Genomic DNA, 19279 nt, shown 5'->3' with positions numbered 1-19279 from the left:
AAAAAGATGAAAAGTATGGATAATTTATATGTCGTCTAAAGAAGTTTAAAAGATTCAGACAATAGAAAACAAAAATTCTGTCGTCTGAAGACATTATTGGCATAGTGTTGAAATTCAACATGACTTTCCAATTCTTTTGAAAGATATGCGCTATAAAGATGTGTGCTATAATCTTTTAGAGTATCTTCAGCAAGCATGGAAGCTCAACGAGTTAATTCCAGAAAATGGTAAAATACATGAAGGAAAGATTGTGGAACTGAAAATATGTAGGCAAGTACAAAATTTTACTAGTTGGTATGGAAAAGTGAGTGCTTCTGGCAGTGGGTGCTCAAATATATTAGAAAAGTTAATAAAGGATGCATCTTTGGCTGAACTTGCTGTCATTTTGTTCAACACCATGATCTCTCTATCTAGGAATTTAGAGATTGAATCTCAAGGAGCACAAACAAAGCTTAAGGTGATTGATATAAGTTTGGAATACAACAAATACTTAGATGAAGAATGCAGCAAGTACTTAGAAGACGACTTAGATATCAACGATGTTAACACTGGTGTTAATGAAGCGTTTAAGTTTTTGCATAGCACTTTGGAATGGTGCCATTTAGAGAATGATTCTGAATATGATTTTAGTCGTATGACTGAAAAGAAATTAAGTGATGGACTAAACATCCTTGAACAAAAAATGTTAGAAACAAATAAAGATGTCATGTTGGCTAGAAGATTAAAATGCTAGATAGAGTTGATAGACAACGACACTAAAATTGAGAATCTTGCAGATTTAGCTGACAAAATTACAATAAAAAACTAAATTAAGTTGCTAGAACAAATTGGATGTATTTCAAAGGAAAACGGAGAAGTTGTTTTAATAGCTAACAACTCTGAACTAATAGTCAACTGCTTTCATAATGCAGTATCTGAAGCTCTTAAACTGCTTAAAAGTAAGTCCAAAAAGTCTATAAGTTTCTTAGAATATGAGAATAATCTTATAAAGGCATACAACCCAAATATACATAACTTCACCGTAACGTATAACGTTTTCACGTGCTATTCTATTTGCATTTTTCGCATTGAGCAACAAATTTTTTTACATACATATAATGCATATGCCTGTTTTTTAAAGTAATGAGACAGAAATATGACTAATATACTTCTTTTGTTACATTTATTGATTTTTGGTACTAATTTGATGATTTTGTAAGTTCAAACATGTACGTAATAGTTCTATGGTATAATGCCGACACTAACTCCGGTAATCAAGATTAGGTCAAGTTTTCCATCAAGCATAAACTCCAAATACTTGGCGTGAACTATGGTTGCTAGTCCTATATGCTTATGTATGTTCCTCATTTGTCATTTTTTTTCTTTTTTTCTTTTTTGAACAAATAGAAGGGATTTCTTCACACAGTAAAAGATACAAGTAATTTCACCAAGCAGCTTCAACAAGTCCATAACCGTCAAACAAACTCAAACTGAGGAAGCACCAAATACTGAGCACTCACAGAAATTTCATGTGAAGAGTAGCAAAAAAAAACACCCAATTTGGGCATCCGTTTCTAGATTTGGCCTCGTGAAATGGACTAGACTCTATCTCTGTTATTTAGCACTTTAGCGCGATTTTCGGCTAGGTTCAAGCTCGAATTAGCTTCAGTTTGTGTGAGCCTAACCCACCTCCAGCATTCACAGTGCTTAAAATATGAGGAGCTGTGCTAAACCCTTCAATGCAAAACACAAGCTTAGCTAGCTATGACTGTGATTGTGAGAGAGCTTGATAAGCTTATAAGAGAGAACGAAGAATCGATTCCTCTGTGGGTGTGTTTTCATTCTCTAGCTAACTTCCCATTCAGTTCATTATTCTTTAGCACATTATTTTTCCTCAAGTTCCGGTTCTTTATTAATATCTGTTGTTTGTGTTTCAGGTTGTTACGGTTGAACATGCATATTTAATGGAGAGTTCGAGCATGGCCTGGAGGAGGATATTACAGATGATGAGGCAGATGTGGAATCCGGGTTCATGTCAGAAGAAGAACGATCTTCCTCCACCTTAAGCAGCGGTGAATGCAGAATTTGCCAAAGTTGAGGAGAATGAGGACTTCATTGACAAAATGGAACAGAAGGTATACATGTACTAAAATCTAGAATGTGAATTCATTACGTTTTATTTGTATATTAGATTCTTTGTTGTTGTTTTTAGTTTTCATCAATCAAATAGTTGTTTCTTGATCTAATTCTAATCTATGTAATTTCTGGTTCAGGTGCTTCCCGTGGAACATGTAAGTTGACTATTAGTCTACAATTCTACATAATATAACACTACCGAATCCATTCTCAAAAATATGATCATGGCTCTGTGTACAGGTTTTGGTTTTGAGAATGGGCTCTGGCATGGTTTGCAAGTGCACGCGGGGTAAGGAGAGTAGTGGAGATTGGTTCAGATTAAATAAAACAATTATTTAGTCTTCATCTTCAATTAATATACTCAGTTTTATTTTTAATTTTCGATTCGAGCAAGGTTAAGGGATCGAGTCGGAGGCTGATCCATATCTTACTTTGTCGAACCTGATCGATAAAGAAAAGAATGCAGAGCTGGTATGGGAAGGTCCTTTCTTGTCACCATCTTAATATCTATGGGGAACCACATCTGGTGGAGGGATCGACATGATGAAATGCAACGCCCCTCAGCTCGATCAGTATCTCCTATCTTCACCTTCATTCGAAACCCGTCATTGAAATGACCTTCCACAACACCATTAAACAGTTGACCTACCTCACCTTTGCTTGAACCCATACGTACTGGATCTGTTTGTTTTTCTTCAAACTGTCAGGTTCAAGCGTTTGTATGAAAGGCTTGGATAGGCAAGGGGTAGATTCTTCATATTGATTAAAATGTCGGGTTCATTAATCATGTGTCCAAATATTTGGACATAAATGTGCATTCACAATCATTAGATCTAAAATAGGGTTTTGATTTTGTCGGAATTTAGATGACATATTAACGTGTACAAGTGCTAAAACTTTGTTGTACTTATGAATGACAACAAGTTTCTCTCACGTAATATTTACGATTTGAGTGATGACAAATTGTTCGTTATAGTTAAACTTTGTTATAAAGTTGTTATGTTTACCGTTTTCATACATGTATGTATTTTGCGTTATAATTGATCATCTGTCCAAATATTTGGTTACATAACTGTGCATCACTGCATTGACAATAATTAAATCTAAAAGTATGATCTTGATTTTGACGTCGGAATCTAAATGACATATTAATTAGATTCCTACAAAATCAAGATCTTACTTTTAGATTTAATTATGTGAATGCACAGTTATGTAACCAAATATTTGGATAGATGATCAATAAATTATAACGCAATATACATACATGTACATAAATGATAAACAAAATAACTCTATAACAAACAATTGTGTCATTGCTCACATAATAAATATTATGTCATTATGTGAGAGAAATTTGTCATCTAGATTCCGACAAAATCAAAATCTTATTTTTACATTTAATCATTGTGAATGCATATTTATGTAACTAAATACTTGGACACATTATTAATAAATTATAACGCAACATATATATATATATATATGTGTGTGTGTGTGTGTGTGTGTGTGTGTGTGTGTACGGAAATGATAAAGAAATAGAACCCAATTAAAAGGGGTTACTTTGAAATCAGCGCTTGATGCACATCCCTAGTTGATTATAAAACTTGGATATGCAGCTGTAGTGAAAATAAAAGTGCGTATTGTACTCTCGAGTAATTCAAGTTCAAATTTTTGTTGCTTTTGTAATCTCAAAGTTTTTAATCTGATTTCTTTCAAAGTTCTTAGTCTGATTTTCTGTAAACTCTGTGTTTAATAGAATGATTTTGTTTGATATATGAAAAAAAAGTGTTATAAAATAAAAAAATAAAAAAACAAGTATTTCCTTGCATTTGTTTTAGCCAGCTTGCACCTCTAAGCTATGTGAAGTGAAGTGACAAAGTAAATTTTGTTTTAAACTTCAGAAAAAAAAAATAGCAAATTTAAAATTCTTTGATACCTCATCAGACACACACACACACACACACTAAATATATCACTTTGCTATCAAAATTTATTACTCAAGCATAATTTTTTGAGAACATAATATTCATACATCCCGTCATTAACACCGTTAACTCAAGTGTCACGTGGCTATCTTTTGTGACTTTTTTTTTTTTGAGGTTGGAAATCACACTCTCAACCTCTCACTTTCTTTGTGTAACTCAAAATTAAAAGATAGAAGAGTATAGAATCTATCAGAAACACCAAGTCTGGATTTGATTCACGAATCTCAGGAGCTGAAATGACCGCCATTAGCATAAAGTATCACTAATAATTGGCCATAGTCGGTCGATTCAGCCGTTAAAATTCGCAAATCAAATCCAGATCTGGTGTTTCTTATAGATTCTATACTACTCTTTTACCTTTTAGTTTTGAGTTAAAGAGAGAATGAGAGCGGCTGAGAGTCACCCAAGTTGCCGGTGTGTGTTGTCTCGGCTAAAAAAGAAATCGACAATTTTGTTATTGAAATAGGGCCAAACTCAAAAAAAAAAAACAAACATTTAAATCTCCGGGTTCACCTTCCCAACCCGACCCGTTATCGTCCGGATCCGGATCAAAAATACTTACTCGCCCTAAAATAAAGTCCCAGAAATCAAAATTAGAGACACAAAAAGTCACAGAAGAAGAAGAGAGAATATGCAGAAGAGGGAGCTAAACAAGTCCGGTGGATCTTCCGGCGGAGCCTCCGCACCGCCGGCCAAGCGAGGCCGTCCCTTCGGCAGCGGCCACGGTAGTGCCGCAGCTGCTGCTGCCGCCGCCGCTGCCGCCGCAGCAGCCGATAACACCGCAGCTCCGTCGACTCTCCTCGGTCCTTCTCTCCTCGTTCACAATGCCTTCACCGGTCAGTATCTCAAATCCTCAGTCTCCAATTCTTTCAAAGTTTTCATCTTTATCAGAAATTTGTACTCAATTTTGAAATCTCGGTATGCAAAATTGTCAAATTCAAAGCGAATCGAATCGATTGTGGAAGATGTGAAATTTTTCGGTTTGAATTATGAGTTCATGTAGTTAAGAATGTAATTTTTACAGCTGAAAACAATAAGAGGATAGTTCATGCTATTCAGAGCGGACTGAAGAGTGAGCTGACATGGGCGTTGAATACTCTCACATTACTCTCTTTCAAAGAAAAAGATGATTTTCGCAAGGATAGCAATAATGCTCTCACGAGGATTTCCGGTTTGCTTGATGCTCTCCTCACTGTTGTATGTATTGCACTCCTTGGAATTTTTATCATTGCACTATCTTTTTTAATGGTTGTATGTATTGAATGTGTGTTGGTATGGATAACAGATTGATGATTGGCGCGATATAGCCCTTCCTAAGGAACATGTAAGGGCGCCGAGAGTGAGGAATTTAGGTGCGAATTTGGTTGTAAGTGGGTTTGGGCATGAGTACGAGGTGTTGGGGTCTAATAGCACTGTCCCGCATCCGGGGTAAGTACGTACAAGATTATTGGTTTCGTTGTGTGTGAACTTTTGAATGTTGAGAACTTAGCTTGGACGTCATGAGTTTTGAATCTGATTGTGGAGAGATGTTTTAATTGCAGCTTAGGATCTGGTTCCGGAGAAGCATCTATGCTGAGTAATGTGAGCAATCTTCGTTCTTCGGAGTGGTGGCTTGATGAAGATGGTCTATTTAATCTTGATGATGAAGGTAGAGCGGAAAGACAGCAATGTGCTGTTGCGGCTTCTAATATCATCCGCAACTTCTCTTTCATGCAAGACAATGAGAATATTATGGCTGTCCATCGCCATTGTCTGGAAACAGTCTTCCAGTGCATAGAAGATTACATCGCAGGTTAGAAGTGCTGTTTTTGGAAGCATATTAATGTATTGAGTGCATTCATTCTTTGCTATACTCTTTCTTGTCTCATCTTTAAAATTCTGTTGTCGATAGAAATATCTAGGGTCAATCACATTCTACACCCTAATAGTTTGGGTGGTATTTCACTTCGGTACCAGACCCCAATATTTGAAAGACTTGCCACTTCCCTTGTGTTAGATTGGCTGGTAAGTCAACTGTTGTGGCACATACGGGTCCCAAGTTATAGTTGATGTGGATGCCTATTTGAAGCCGTGTGGTCAAATGAAAAGGATAATCTAAATGTAACAGCTTTCTGTTTTTAATGTGAAAAAATGTTAGTGAAGACGCTTAGCGGCAAGAGCGTGAAAGGTTGAAAACTGGGATACCATTAATAATATCTCCACGCATCTCCATAATGGTGGAGTAGATCTTTGTTTTTCCTTAGATATTTGTCTTTTTATATGACAGAATCTCTTCAGTCTTAAAAGTTTTCATTTGTCTGAAGCCATCATTAGTTTCTGAGAGTTTATATGTTTAGATGATTTTGTTTAGACTTCCATTTTTTCAATTTGTAACACTTGTAGGTAGTTTTATTTAGTATATAGTTTTTTTTTTCCCACATGTCTCCAATGTGGCATTCACATCAGCAATTATGTGTGATTCATATGTGACACATACGACAAACAGTAGACCTAACAGTCGAGCTCACCAAGGGGGAAAATTGCAGAATTATTTTTTATGTTATTATGAACTTTTAGTTAGAAGATCTTCTTCCTGTCTACTTTCCAGTTCCCCACATAGTTGGGCGTCGTATATGTCCTTCCTTTCAAAAGAAAGCTAGAGTAACCTCCCACTGATCAGGACTAAAAAAATAAAAACTTCCAGCAGTGCAATGATGTGATAATTCACTAACAGAATGACTTCAATGTTCTGTATGTTAACAGAAGATGAAGAACTTGTGACAAATGCTCTCGAAACAATTGTAAATTTGTCTCCGATGCTGGATCTTCAAATTTTTGGTTCATCAAAGGCATCCTACATCAAGATGACGTGAGAAATTTGATCTACTATTTCTTTTCTTTTTCTTTATCTTAAGCTCCCTTGTTTCCTCCTGGTTGACAAGTTAAATTTTCTATCAAACAGAGCAAAACGTGCAGTTCAAGCCATTGTGGGTGTGCTGGAGTCTCCGGTCAAAGCTTGGCATTGCGCTGCAGCTGAGTTACTTGGGCGTTTGGTCATAAATCCTGATAATGAACCTTTTCTTCTTCCCTTCATTCCGCAGGTTAATTTTCAATAATCACCTTGTTGTATATATGTTTATATATTATGCATAAATTATGATGAGGTGTATCAAACTGCAGATACACAAACGGTTAGTTGATCTTATGAGCTTACCAGCAATAGATGCACAAGCAGCTGCTGTTGGTGCGCTCTATAACTTCTCTGAAGTAAATATGGACTGCAGACTGAAACTTGCTAACGAGCGATGGTGAGGGCTCTTCTTAAATCCCTCATTATCATAAGAAAACATAATCCCAAAATGAATTCTGAAATGGCTGTTCTGTTTAAATGTACCAAATTTCAGGGCAATTGATCGACTGCTAAAAGTTATTAAGGGGCCCCATCCTGTTCCCGAAATTTGCAGGAAAGCTGCTATGATATTAGAAAGCCTCGTGTCCGAACCACAGAACAGAGGATTGCTGCTAGCTTATGAGAATGCATTTGCAGAAGTACTATTCTCAGATGCCAAATATTCTGACATCTTTGCCAGGATTTTGTATGAACTGACGTCTAGACCAAACAACAAAATGGCGGCAGCCCGTGGTATTTGGGGCATGTAACAAAGAATTGCATCCTTGTGATGTGCCTGTCATTAAGTATATTAGCAGTTGACTTGAAAAACAACTAGTCATAATTCTAAGCGGCAATTCAAGTGCTCTTTAAGTTTATTGTAATTTAGAGGTGTAGCATCTAGGGATATCAGAAACTACCCAAGTGCTCATATGTTTCTGGGATATCCATGTTTCTGTCCTAAATGAATCTACAGTATATATAGTATGTCGGATTTCCTGTACTAGGTGTTGCTTGCTTCTTGGTTTTGTATATCAGTGAGCTTCTTTGAAATTGAGACTTTGTTCCGAATTGTGAATTACATGTAACCTTGGGCTCGTTTAGTATATCTTGTTTAAATTCATGCTAATTTATTTTGGAATTATGTCATCCTAAAAATAAATCTGCACATATTTTGCGTGAATTCGGACAAAATGAATGATGCTACTATACATCACAGAAAAAGAAAAAGGAGAACTAACTAGTTTCAGATTGGGAATTTTGTTCATAAATTGCCAACGTCCGTGAAACAATTTTTTGAATCAAGATCAGGACTTTTTTTTCTTTGTTTCATCTAAGAGCAATCCTACACTTTTAGGGCATCAGTGACCTCAGTGAGAGCGGGTGACATTTTCAGGTAGATGTTGAGTAGATTAGGTCACAATGATATCTTAATGTGTTGGGGAAAATGTTGCAGAATATTTCGTTTACTGATTCCTTTTTCATACGTAGTTGCTTTCAGAATTTAAGTAAATTGTCAGTTTGAGTGATTGAAAAGTCGAGCATAAGAACTTGTATGTGTAGCTGTAGCTCTACCCTTTTCCTTCTCTGTTCAATTCTTTACCAAAAACCAGGTTTGGCTGAGAAATTAGTTGTACGTGTAAACATGTTGTATATTCAATGCACCAAACGTCCAATACATTTTCGAAAAACTTGCATGTAATGAATTTAAAACATAGCTAGAGAAACACCACAAGGGCCAGTATGATCAGTTTATGCTTTTATAGACATTGATTCATACAATGTCTCTCCCCAAACAATTGTGTGGTTTCAGTCAATTAAGAAGAAATTTTAATGGCTGCCACTTTCGGCACCTCAACAGGAAACAGATGAATCTCATCAATCCAAGGATTCTTCTCCTTTGCTGGATTGACAGTCTTCAATGCCTTCCACACAGCACTGTTACACTTGAACCCTGACCCGAATGCAATCTGCCACATCCTATGTCCCTTTCTCACTCTTCCCTTAGCCTCAGAGTAAGCCAGTTCATACCACAATGAACTACTAGAAGTGTTCCCAAACCTGTTAAGAGTCATTCTTGAAGGCTCCATATGCCAATCAGTGAGGTCAAGGTTCTTCTCCATCTCATCCAACACTGCTCTCCCACCAGCATGGATACAAAAGTGCTCGAATGCCAACTTGAAATCAGGGATGTAGGGTTTGATCTTCTTCATCTTGAACACTTTTCTTGCTACCAAAGTAGCAAAAAACAGGACTTGTTCTGACATGGGTAGGACTATAGGGCCGAGGGTAGTGATGTTCGCTTTGAGGGCCTCTCCGGCTACGGCCATTAGGTCTTTTGAGAGGGCTACACCGATTCTTTTGGTATCATCTTCCTTTTGGAAAACACAGCCATACGCCTTGTTGTCTGAGCCTTTGTGGGTGCGAACGGTGTGCATGAGTTGGTACTTGGAGCGGCGGCGGTCAGAGAAGCGGTTGGAGAGGAGGATGGCAGCACCGCCAAGTCGGAAGAGGCAGTTCGAGAGGAGCATAGAGCGGTCATTGCCAAAGTACCAATTGAGGGTTATGTTCTCCATGCTGACCACTAGGGCATATGAGTTGGGGTGCACCTGTTGCAACACAAAAAGAGGTAAGTTTTAAGCTCTTTTGCCTAGTTGAAGTAAATTAGATCATGTAGCTCAATATTTTTTTTTTTTTTTGAATAGAAGTTGAATATCAATAGATCAACAGCCAAATGGCTATAGTCTACAAAGCTTACATAAGAAAGCCAAAATCAAAACGACTACCCTAAATATGCTATTTAGGGTCGTTGAATAAAAAGCAATTAAAATTGAATTGATGAATTTATAATCACTAAACATGAGTGTGGTTTAACATAAAAAAAAAATAATAATAATAATAAAATTCATTTAATGTTTTAATTCATATGTATGCTAAAATTGTAGTGAGAATAATTGTTATGCTATTTCTTATCTATGTACGCGGAAGGCCACCAAACCCTATACTAAGGTGTATAAACATTTACCTACTTTCTGTTTGGTTTGAATGTTTGTTTTGGTAAACTAGAAAGGTTTCAAATGTGGTTGTGTATATTTATGATTCCAGCTTTATATGACATCTCAACCCAACCAGGCAGCTACCCATGTGATCGAACAAGTAGTACACCCAGTTCTGGAAAAGTGTTTATGGTAATTGCTGGTGTCATATTTAAAAGGATACGGTTATTGTACCATATATATCTACTACCTATCTTTAAGTGATAAAGGTAAGACTGATTTATATAAGGTAGTTTCAAATACGTCTCCTATATGTGAAAGATTCTAGTTAAGAATATAGTCAAAAATCGCTCAATGTAATGCAAATAACTTTCATTATAATTTAAATATCTAAATCTACCAAAAGAAATTAACAGGAGCCTTGCTGATAGTTTGAAATACCCTAAAATTCTTTGTTCATGAAATTAAGTGTGTACATTTAATCAATTAAAAAATTAATAGAAAAGATTAAGAACAAACCTGGAGAAGCTGCTTGGCAAGATCAATAGAAATGAGGCCAGCACTGCAACCCATCCCACCAAGATTGTAGCTCACAATATTCCCTCTAAGCTTGTAATGATTCACAACCATGGAGGACAGAGACGGCGTCGGATTGAACAAGCTGCAATTCACCACCAGAATCCCAATATCCTTAGGCTTCACTCCCGTCTTCTCCAGCAGCTCATCAATAGCCCCAAACATCACCATCTCCGCCTCCTTCCTGGCCTCCTCCATACACGGGTTTGGGGGAACCCTCAGCACGGCCTCGGGCATATACGTGTTCTGCCCGAGGCCAGAGCGCTCCAGAATCTTTTGCTGGAACGCCAGGTTCTCATCGGAGAAGCTCCCCGTCAGCTTGGACCTGTGCATGAAGATCTCCCTGGTGCACATGCGCTCGTTCTCGGGCTTGTAACACGCAAAGTTAACCAAGTACACCTTCCTCGGCCGGGTGGTGAAGTAGACGGTGGTCAAGAAGACTATGAGGCTGGAGCAGACGGTGACGGAGACGAAGTTGTACTTGAGCTGGTCCCACAAACGAGCCAAGTCCTCGACTTTTAGGGTTGAGAGATGAGCAAAAGCCGCCGCAAGGAGCGGGACGAGTAAGATGTACATGGCGTTGGAGATCAGGTAATGGTAACCGAGCTTCACGTACTTGAGCCTCACGGATAGAAGAAAATTCGGAAGTACTCTCTTAGTAGTAACTTGAACATGATGGACATCGTTTTCCTGCGAGGGCGAGGATGACGACGACGACGACGACGTCTCCGGCGCTTGTGTAGTCATGTTTTCTCGGAGACGTAGCCGGAGTGAAGTTGAGTATAGAGAGGAGATCGAGATTAGAGAGAGGTTAATGCATATGGAAATGGTGGAGTTTGGTTTGGTTTGTGTTGGGAGGAAGAAGGAGACAGAGTTTGGATTTAAAGGGAATGAAGGGTGGGGAGTTCGGAGGATGCAACTACCCCAACGAACTCTTAATGTTGAAGCCGAAGGGGCATTGAATTTGCCAACCGGGAGAATGGCAATTTGGGCGGAGTTTTATTGGGAGGCTACGAGCTTGACCTTTGTTTATTGATTATTTGAGGCTTTTGCCATTAGTAGGGACTATCCCTCCTCGTGTACACTTCCATGGCAGAGCTAGCACGTGTCCAACCATGCATGGTGAACACTAAGTTTTGTGTGTTGGTGAACTACACCTAATTCCACAAATTTTCTTTTCGATATTGTCATTTGAATCGTTTGAAACTTCTTAACAAATATTGCAAGGGTTAGGTGTTCAAATTTTTGGTGTGTGTCAAGAGAGGTTGAGTTTATCACATATGATTTGAAAAAATTTAGACTTAATCACTTTATTGAAAGGCTTTATTTATTCATCTCTAATTTTTATCGATTTGAATAAGATTTTGGATATTGTGCGATTAGATCGTGAATGATATTTCATCATCTAAATCAAAGTCTTGATCCTATGAGTTGAGATTAGCCATAAGATTAAAAAAATGAGATTTTGTCGCGCGCACGTGTGTGTGTGTGTATATATATAAACCACTCAATGATATCAAACTCTCGTTAATGAAAGTCTAGAGCTTAGAACCATTTTCTAGCTAAGAAGCAGGCTTTATCTTTTGGCTTTCAACTTTGATCAGATTAAACAGGTCAGACATGAAGATTTTTGTCTTGTAGTACGTTTATCTATTTTAACAAAAAATTGTTTTTGTTTGGAATATTGGGTAATCATACGGGACATTTGTCAGGAAAAAAAAAATGAAAGAGAAGAGGAGAAGAGATCGAAGACATATAACTAGTGCATATAACTGGCTTGGATATTCTGTTCCAGATTATTGCATTTCGCCTTCTCTTATTAATTGGCCTTGGCTTTCTGAATATGAAACCAGACATGTTAGGAACTTAATATTGATTTCCATCTAAAAAATGTGTTGTTGCCGGTCAGAGACATAGCTGAAACTTACCGCAACCCATATGATCATGAACAATTTGAGGACCCAATAACATGCCATTAATCCGGCATTAGGGGACATTTTTAAATACTTATGTTGTAACAATATATATAACAAACTTTTTAAGTTTTAAGCTCTTTTCTTAGTTAGGCTAAAACTTTCATCAATTGAGTATGTTGAAAGGGTCAATCCGAGCTCAACTTGATTTCTACTATGAGCTAGAAGGTCGTATTTACTATACAATTACACACATAATATTTTTTTTTTTAAATTACAATTGAGTTTTGTGGAATTTTATTATACACGCAATTTCATAATCACATATTAGATTAAATCCACTTATAAGATTCTTTTAAAATACACCGTAACTAGAACAAATAATAAAACATGTTTTTGTTAAAAATTATCAAGGTTCTAAACAACGCTAGGCGCTAGACGGGAGGTGACCTGGGGACTAGGCGGTTTTTATTCTTTTAATTTTTAAACTATTTTTATGACCTATAATAATATAAATAAAAATATTAAAATTATAAATATAAAAATAGTCAAAATATAGAATAAATTAGGGTTTAGGGCCGCCTAAGCGGACGCCTAGTAGCCCAGCGCCTAGGCCAAAATCCGATCGGTTCCTTACCGCGTAGCCCCTAGGCGCCGCCTAGGCCGTTTTTTAGAACATTGAAAATTATAAAAGATGCCACAAGCCCCAAATATATCATAGATGAAACTGACATCCACAAGCTGTTATCAAACCCTTGATTGAAGCGTATGAATCAATACCTAGATAGGAGGTTAATTATAATACCCAATTTTTTGGTAGATACCCAAATTATAGGTATCTAAATAGGTATGCATATCTGATTCAATGTAGGTTAATTTCTTCTCATTAGGTATTTGTGATTTGTGTTTTGTTTTTTAGGGTTTATGTTGGATAGTTATAATATCTAATTGTTAGGTAGATACCCAAATTATAGGTATCTAAATATGTATGCATAGCTGACTTATTGTATGTTAATTCCTCCTCAATAGGTATTTGTGATTTGTGGTTTTTTTTAGGGTTTATGCTAATGAACATGGGTTTCATCACTGTCGTTTTTAATTTTTTTTTTTTCTCAATAGATTCTACAAGTCCATTAATGCTAAAGAGTACACCCACCTAGAGTTTAGGTGCAACTAGTGGAGCTTTTAAAGAAATTTATGGAATTTCAAAGTCTGGGTGTATTCAATATAGACTTTTAGCAATCCATGAAAGTCTTGAGATATTCAATTAGGATTTTTAAAGACTTCATGAATCCCTTCCACAAAAATCAAGGGGTATTCAATTAGGACTTTTAAAAATGAATAAAAGTACAGAGGATAATCATTCATACTTATGGAAATAGAAAATCATGGATAATCATGGACATTGTAGCGTTAACTATACATACCAAACTCCAATAATTTTCAGCCTCCAGACCAAAGATTTGAAAAGGTCTATCAAAGTTCCCTGTTAAAAAAATAAATAAATAAAAAAGTCTATCAAAATTCTTCTCTCTGCGTACAAAGAGGTTGGTCCTTCATCATCTTTTTTATTTTATTTTTTGTCTTTTCTCTAATCTTTTATGATATCAATGTGTTGATTGTAGTTGTCGAATGTGATTTTTTTTGTTTTTCAACTGTGATACTTCGAACCCTAATAGAATAAAAATGATTCATGAAACCCAAAACCTAAATATTGTGGTCTACCCCTAAAATCTTGAACAATGTTGCTATGACATACTAATTTATCTTATTAATTATTCTCATCGATTTGAATTTATATTATGGTTCAAAGAAAGGTCGAGCAATTGGATTTCAATTGATTGATTATAGGTCAAGACATTGACCAATATTGTTATAATATATGTAAATTGATGAGAATAATTAACCATAAACATCAAGTGATCTATATTGTATCTTTATGTTGTTGGGAGATGAGGAATGACAACAAACTAGCTAGACAGAGTAACAATAATTCATTTGAGTCAATTTCTTTTCGAAGATACTTGAGCATTGAAGAGGCAACGAGTTACTATCTTGTTTTGTGTTTGGGCTGCATTGGTTTTGTTTTTTGTTCTTTTATTTTTTTTGTTTTTATATTTTGTACATGCTATGAAATCTGTAAGTCATTCATAATAAAGTATACAGATTTTCATGAATTGATTTTAAGAAATTAATAATAGTCCATTTGTTTAAGGATATCTCTATTTGTGTTTGACCCAAACTCTAGGTTACTTAACCTAGTGGTAATGGGGTTAAATTAGAAGGATCTAGATTCCTATTCAATGTACGATTACTTTACTTGTATGATTTAGATTCTATGCATTGTAATCCTCTATATAAAGAGGCCCCTATTATTAATGAGAATACACAGCAAATTCCTCTCAATTTCAGTTTCTCTACAACACGTTATCAGCACGAAGCCCTAACCCTGAAACCTAATATTCGTAGCCTTCAAATCCCAAAAACCTTCGCCCCCCCACCTTGAAGATCTTACCTCCAGAAGCCCAGAACCGGCGGTGCTGCCCCCAGAACCGGTCGGAAAATACCCGGACCGGCCCCCGGAAATACCGAAAACCTCTCTGCCCGGTTCGAAGTCTTCCTCACAGCCTACTGCCTCCATACTCCACCAGAAGCTGTAGCCTGACCCCCAGATCACCGGAGCCGAAAATTCACCACCGGAACCGGCCGCCTGAAGCAACTGAACCACCGAACCGCCGCCTGCATCATCTGCCTCTGCTTCAGTCAACCGAGCCCATATCTGGTCAACCCTAGGCCCAGAACTCAGCTCGGCCCAACAGCAGGAGAAGACAGCTCGGCCCAGAAGACCTGAAGCCCAACCTCTCAGCCCACTGACGTCAGCCTGCCACGTCAGCGCTCACGCAAGCGTCCAGTCAGCGTCAGAGTGCCACGTCAGCAACCGGCCGCCACGTCAGCACCTCGGTCAACGTCAGTCAACCTTTTTCCGGCGACTTTTTTCCGGCCAACTTTTCGGTCAAGATTTCCAACAACTTTTCAAGGTAAACTTTTCTAAAAGTTCCCATTTTTTAGAGTTTTTAAATTCAATTTCTCTTCTTTTCTCGGGGACTTTCAACCTCCCTTCTTCTCCCCCCCTTTCTTCTTCATAGGGGAGACCAAAAGCCGAACTGTGGGGGTTAGTGCTCACTCCAAGCTTGGAGCTTGTAGAGTCCTCCAAACTTAAGAGTTTGTTGAGAAGAAAACGATCGACCACACACATCATTGTTTCGATCTAATCCAACCCCTCTTGGAATCGAATTTTTTGGAAGCGACTACGCTCGGAAATTCCTAATTTCTTGGAAGCGACTACGCTCGGAAATTCCTAATATCTTGGAAGCGACTACGCTCAGAAATTTTATATGTTTTCGTGGTAGCCTTTCACGCTCCGAAACTAACCCTAATTTCTTGTTCTCTTTCAGGATGAGTAACTTGAACAAATTGGACTTTGCTCCATTGGGAACAACTGGCTCTGAATATCACAGGTGGGTTCGTGATGTCCGCCAGCATCTCAAGGCCGATGGAATCCTGGATACGATTCTCGAGCCTAACCAGGACGTGCTAACTGTTGAGCAAGCTCAAGCTTTGGAAGTAAATAGAGCAGCCTTAGAGGCAAATAAGGCGAAAGCCATCATCCTAATGACTCGTCATATGGATGATTCGCTCCAGTACGAGTGTATGAATGAAGAAGACCCCAGAAGGCTGTGGGTCTCACTCGAAGAAAGATTTGGCAACGTCCATGACTCCCTGCTTCCTGACCTAGAAGTGAGATGGCATAGCCTCCGCTTCTGTGATTTCAAGTCAGTTCTTGACTACAACTCGGAAGCACTTCGTATTAAATCCTTAATGGAATTCTGTGGTAAAGAAATCACAAATGCGATGTTGATTGAGAAGACTCTCTCTACCTTCCCTGTCTCTGCATTGATGGTTACTAAGAACTATCGAATCGATGTTACTGCAGGACGGATCACAAGGTTTCATGAGCTCATTGGAGCTATGAATGTCGCTGAAAAGCATGACACCATCCTTGTAAAGAACTATAATTCGAGATATTTGGAAATAGAGCATATTCCGGAATCCAATTATAGTCGTGCCCCTAAGAGAATGCGCCAAGAGCGAAACCCTAACCTTAGGGATACCTCAGGACGTTTTGGTCCATATAATCGCTCTACTTGGGAAGGTAATCGCCAAAATAGGCAAACACGGAACCGAAGAGGTCAACGTGGAAAGAGAGAGGGAGGCAACGCCTCTGGCCATGTTGGTGACGCCACCAACACTAAGAGCCATCTAAATGACGCTTTCAAAGCGCCTCAATCAATGGAGTTTGAGCAAAGAGATGTATGTTCTCGATGTGGAGTGTCTGATCATTGGGCACACATTTGTAGAGTTCGTGAAGAACTTGTCACCGCCTACAAAGCATATTGTGAAGCAAGAGAAGCTCACTATGTGGAACAAGAAGATCAAGAAGATGATCTAGAGTGAAGGGTTGAAGACTACAAATCTGGCTGTGATCAATAGATCGCCGATTATGTTTAAGTCTTTATTTTTCCAAGAGATGTAATAGGCAATTGCCATATATTTTTGTAGTAAATGCCAATGGTTTGGTCTTTCTTCAAAGTAGGCTCACCCAAAGTAAGTGTGATGTCTAGGAAGGTTTTGAGATAAGTGGTACTTAAGCGAGCTTTGCTCCACCGACATCTCTCCACTCACCTGGTCATATTTATTTGGAGTTACCGAAAGAAGTCAAACGACTAACTTTGTTTTGCATTCGCTAGCATTTGGGTTAGATTTTCCTAATGGTTAAGAGACAATGATGTACTCCGTTGGCTTATGAATAAAATTTCGAGTTCTTTTCATTATGACTCAATTTTGATTCTAAGCATATTACTTTGTGACTACGATGGCTGGGCCATCAGTATTAATTCAAGGACATGGAATAGCCCAAGTTCCCCTTGCCAAAAGGCACCTTGATTACTGTCGCAAAAACTCTCTACGCTCTTAGGGCAAATCGCACCTATGAATAGCCAACGGGTTCCATGCGAAAACGCATGTAGAGAACGGAAATGAGTTCCTTTGCAATACCTCTAATGATTGCGAACAAAGGCACATCTTAGAGAAGTTTATGTGTCTCTCTAGTGGACTCTATGTCACTATTCGAGCTATTAAATCCAATAAAGTTATGAGAGAAGATCTCTTGGATTTAGACACATATTGGCTTTGTCACGACAGGATAGGTCATCCTGGTCATGATATGATGATCCGTCTACTAAAGACTTCACATGGACATCTTTTCTCTCGAGCGAAATGAAGCATGAATCAAAAGTTGATTCCTGGACTAAGTGTGACCGACGCTGCTGCCTAGGGCACCGCCTCCGTCCACCACCAGCCTAGGGCTGGCGTAGTCCCTATCCATGGCGCCATGGATGGCGTCCATCATGGTGATGGCGCCCTAGGTGATGCTGCAATCACCAACTTGCTTCAAATAGCGTTTCAGACGCTCAGGCCTAACCAAAATTCTCATTGGTTGCTTCTAAAGCCTCTCGCTCGTTTTACAAAGCCCGTTCCTTAGGGAAACTAGGACTGAGACCGTCCTATGCAAAGGATATGACAATACTAATTCTGTTCTTACATAGAATTCGTATGGATTATGTGGACTGATTCAACCAACTTGCGGACGTTTAAATATCTCATAATGTTGGTTGACACGCAAACACCCTGGTCACGTGTTGTGCCATTGTCCGCTTGTAAAGCTGCTTATGCTACACTCCTAGCACATATCATACAACAACGGGCTCACTCCCCGGATCATCATATTCTGTCAATTGGATTTGACGATGCTAGAGAGTTTACATCGAAGACTTTTGATGGTTATTGCATTGGGACTGATGTTGGACATCATATTCCCATGTACACACCCAAATGGTCTCACGGAAACGACTACGATGGTAGTCCGGACATTGGTAATGCGCACCAATCTCCTTATATCTGCTTGGGGTGATGCAATATCGCATGCAGCTATATGCTAATTCGTCTACGACCCACCGCCACTCAATGTATCCCTGCGTTACAGCTAGTGATTGGGTACAAGTATCTTACTTATGCATCTTTGAGTGTGCCATTTATGTGCCAATTGCGCCGCCACAGCGCTTTATGATGGGTCTTTACAGACGAATGGGCAACTACGTTGGATTTGAGATTCCAACAATCGTCCGCTACTTAATGCCATTGCTAGGCAATCTCCTTACCGCTAGATTTGCGGATGTCACTTTGATGAGACAGTCTTCCCGTCGGTAGGGGGAGATAAGAACACGAATGTTCAACAGGAACAACAGGAATTGTCGTAGCCTGTCCCCACTACGTCTCATCTCGATCCCTATTAAAGTGACGAGATCACACAAATATGCTGCAAACATGCCTGCAAGGATGGACGTCCCTACCAGAGGACGTAGCGCCACCCTACACAGAGGTAGGCATGGCGCCAACGCCATAGAGAGTGGCACTTTGGCGTTACAGGCCATGGCCCCAGCTAGGATGCGTGGGAGGCCCGTGAGTTCGAAAGATACTTTGGCACATTCCAATCCTTCGATCATCGACACTCAAAATCCGTCTCATGAGTATCTTCCGGATTATGGTTATCGTTGGGGGACGCCTCAACGTTAGAACCCTATTCCTGAGAATATAGAGCTCTATGAAACTTACACTAGTGTACATGAGACGTGGGATAGAAACTCCATCATAATTGATGATGTAGTTGCGCATTTCGTTGCGCATTTCGTTGCACATGAGTTTGTT

General features: G+C 38.6%; 2 protein-coding genes across 2 annotated transcripts; one reads left to right on the top strand and one right to left on the bottom strand.

The window, feature by feature from the left end:
• Positions 1 to 4693: 4693 nt before the first annotated feature.
• On the top strand, positions 4694 to 8075 carry LOC133710302 (armadillo repeat-containing protein LFR). Its single transcript, XM_062136342.1, has 8 exons — positions 4694 to 4936; positions 5125 to 5297; positions 5386 to 5528; positions 5642 to 5892; positions 6843 to 6948; positions 7042 to 7180; positions 7260 to 7387; positions 7484 to 8075. Exons 1-8 carry the CDS (start codon positions 4732 to 4734, stop codon positions 7737 to 7739), a joined length of 1401 nt encoding a protein of 466 aa, XP_061992326.1. The 5' UTR covers positions 4694 to 4731; the 3' UTR covers positions 7740 to 8075.
• A 525-nt stretch (positions 8076 to 8600) lies between these two features.
• Positions 8601 to 11491, bottom strand: LOC133709285 (3-ketoacyl-CoA synthase 11-like). Its single transcript, XM_062134965.1, has 2 exons — positions 10485 to 11491; positions 8601 to 9578 (listed from the first exon to the last, which is right to left on the bottom strand). Exons 1-2 carry the CDS (start codon positions 11286 to 11288, stop codon positions 8787 to 8789), a joined length of 1596 nt encoding a protein of 531 aa, XP_061990949.1. The 5' UTR covers positions 11289 to 11491; the 3' UTR covers positions 8601 to 8786.
• Positions 11492 to 19279: the final 7788 nt, after the last annotated feature.

The sequence above is a fragment of the Rosa rugosa genome, chromosome 5 (genome assembly GCF_958449725.1).
Source record: "Rosa rugosa chromosome 5, drRosRugo1.1, whole genome shotgun sequence".
Lineage (NCBI taxonomy): Eukaryota > Viridiplantae > Streptophyta > Magnoliopsida > Rosales > Rosaceae > Rosa > Rosa rugosa.
The sequence above is the reverse complement of the archived record's forward strand: the minus strand, read 5'-3'. Positions and strand labels throughout refer to the sequence as shown.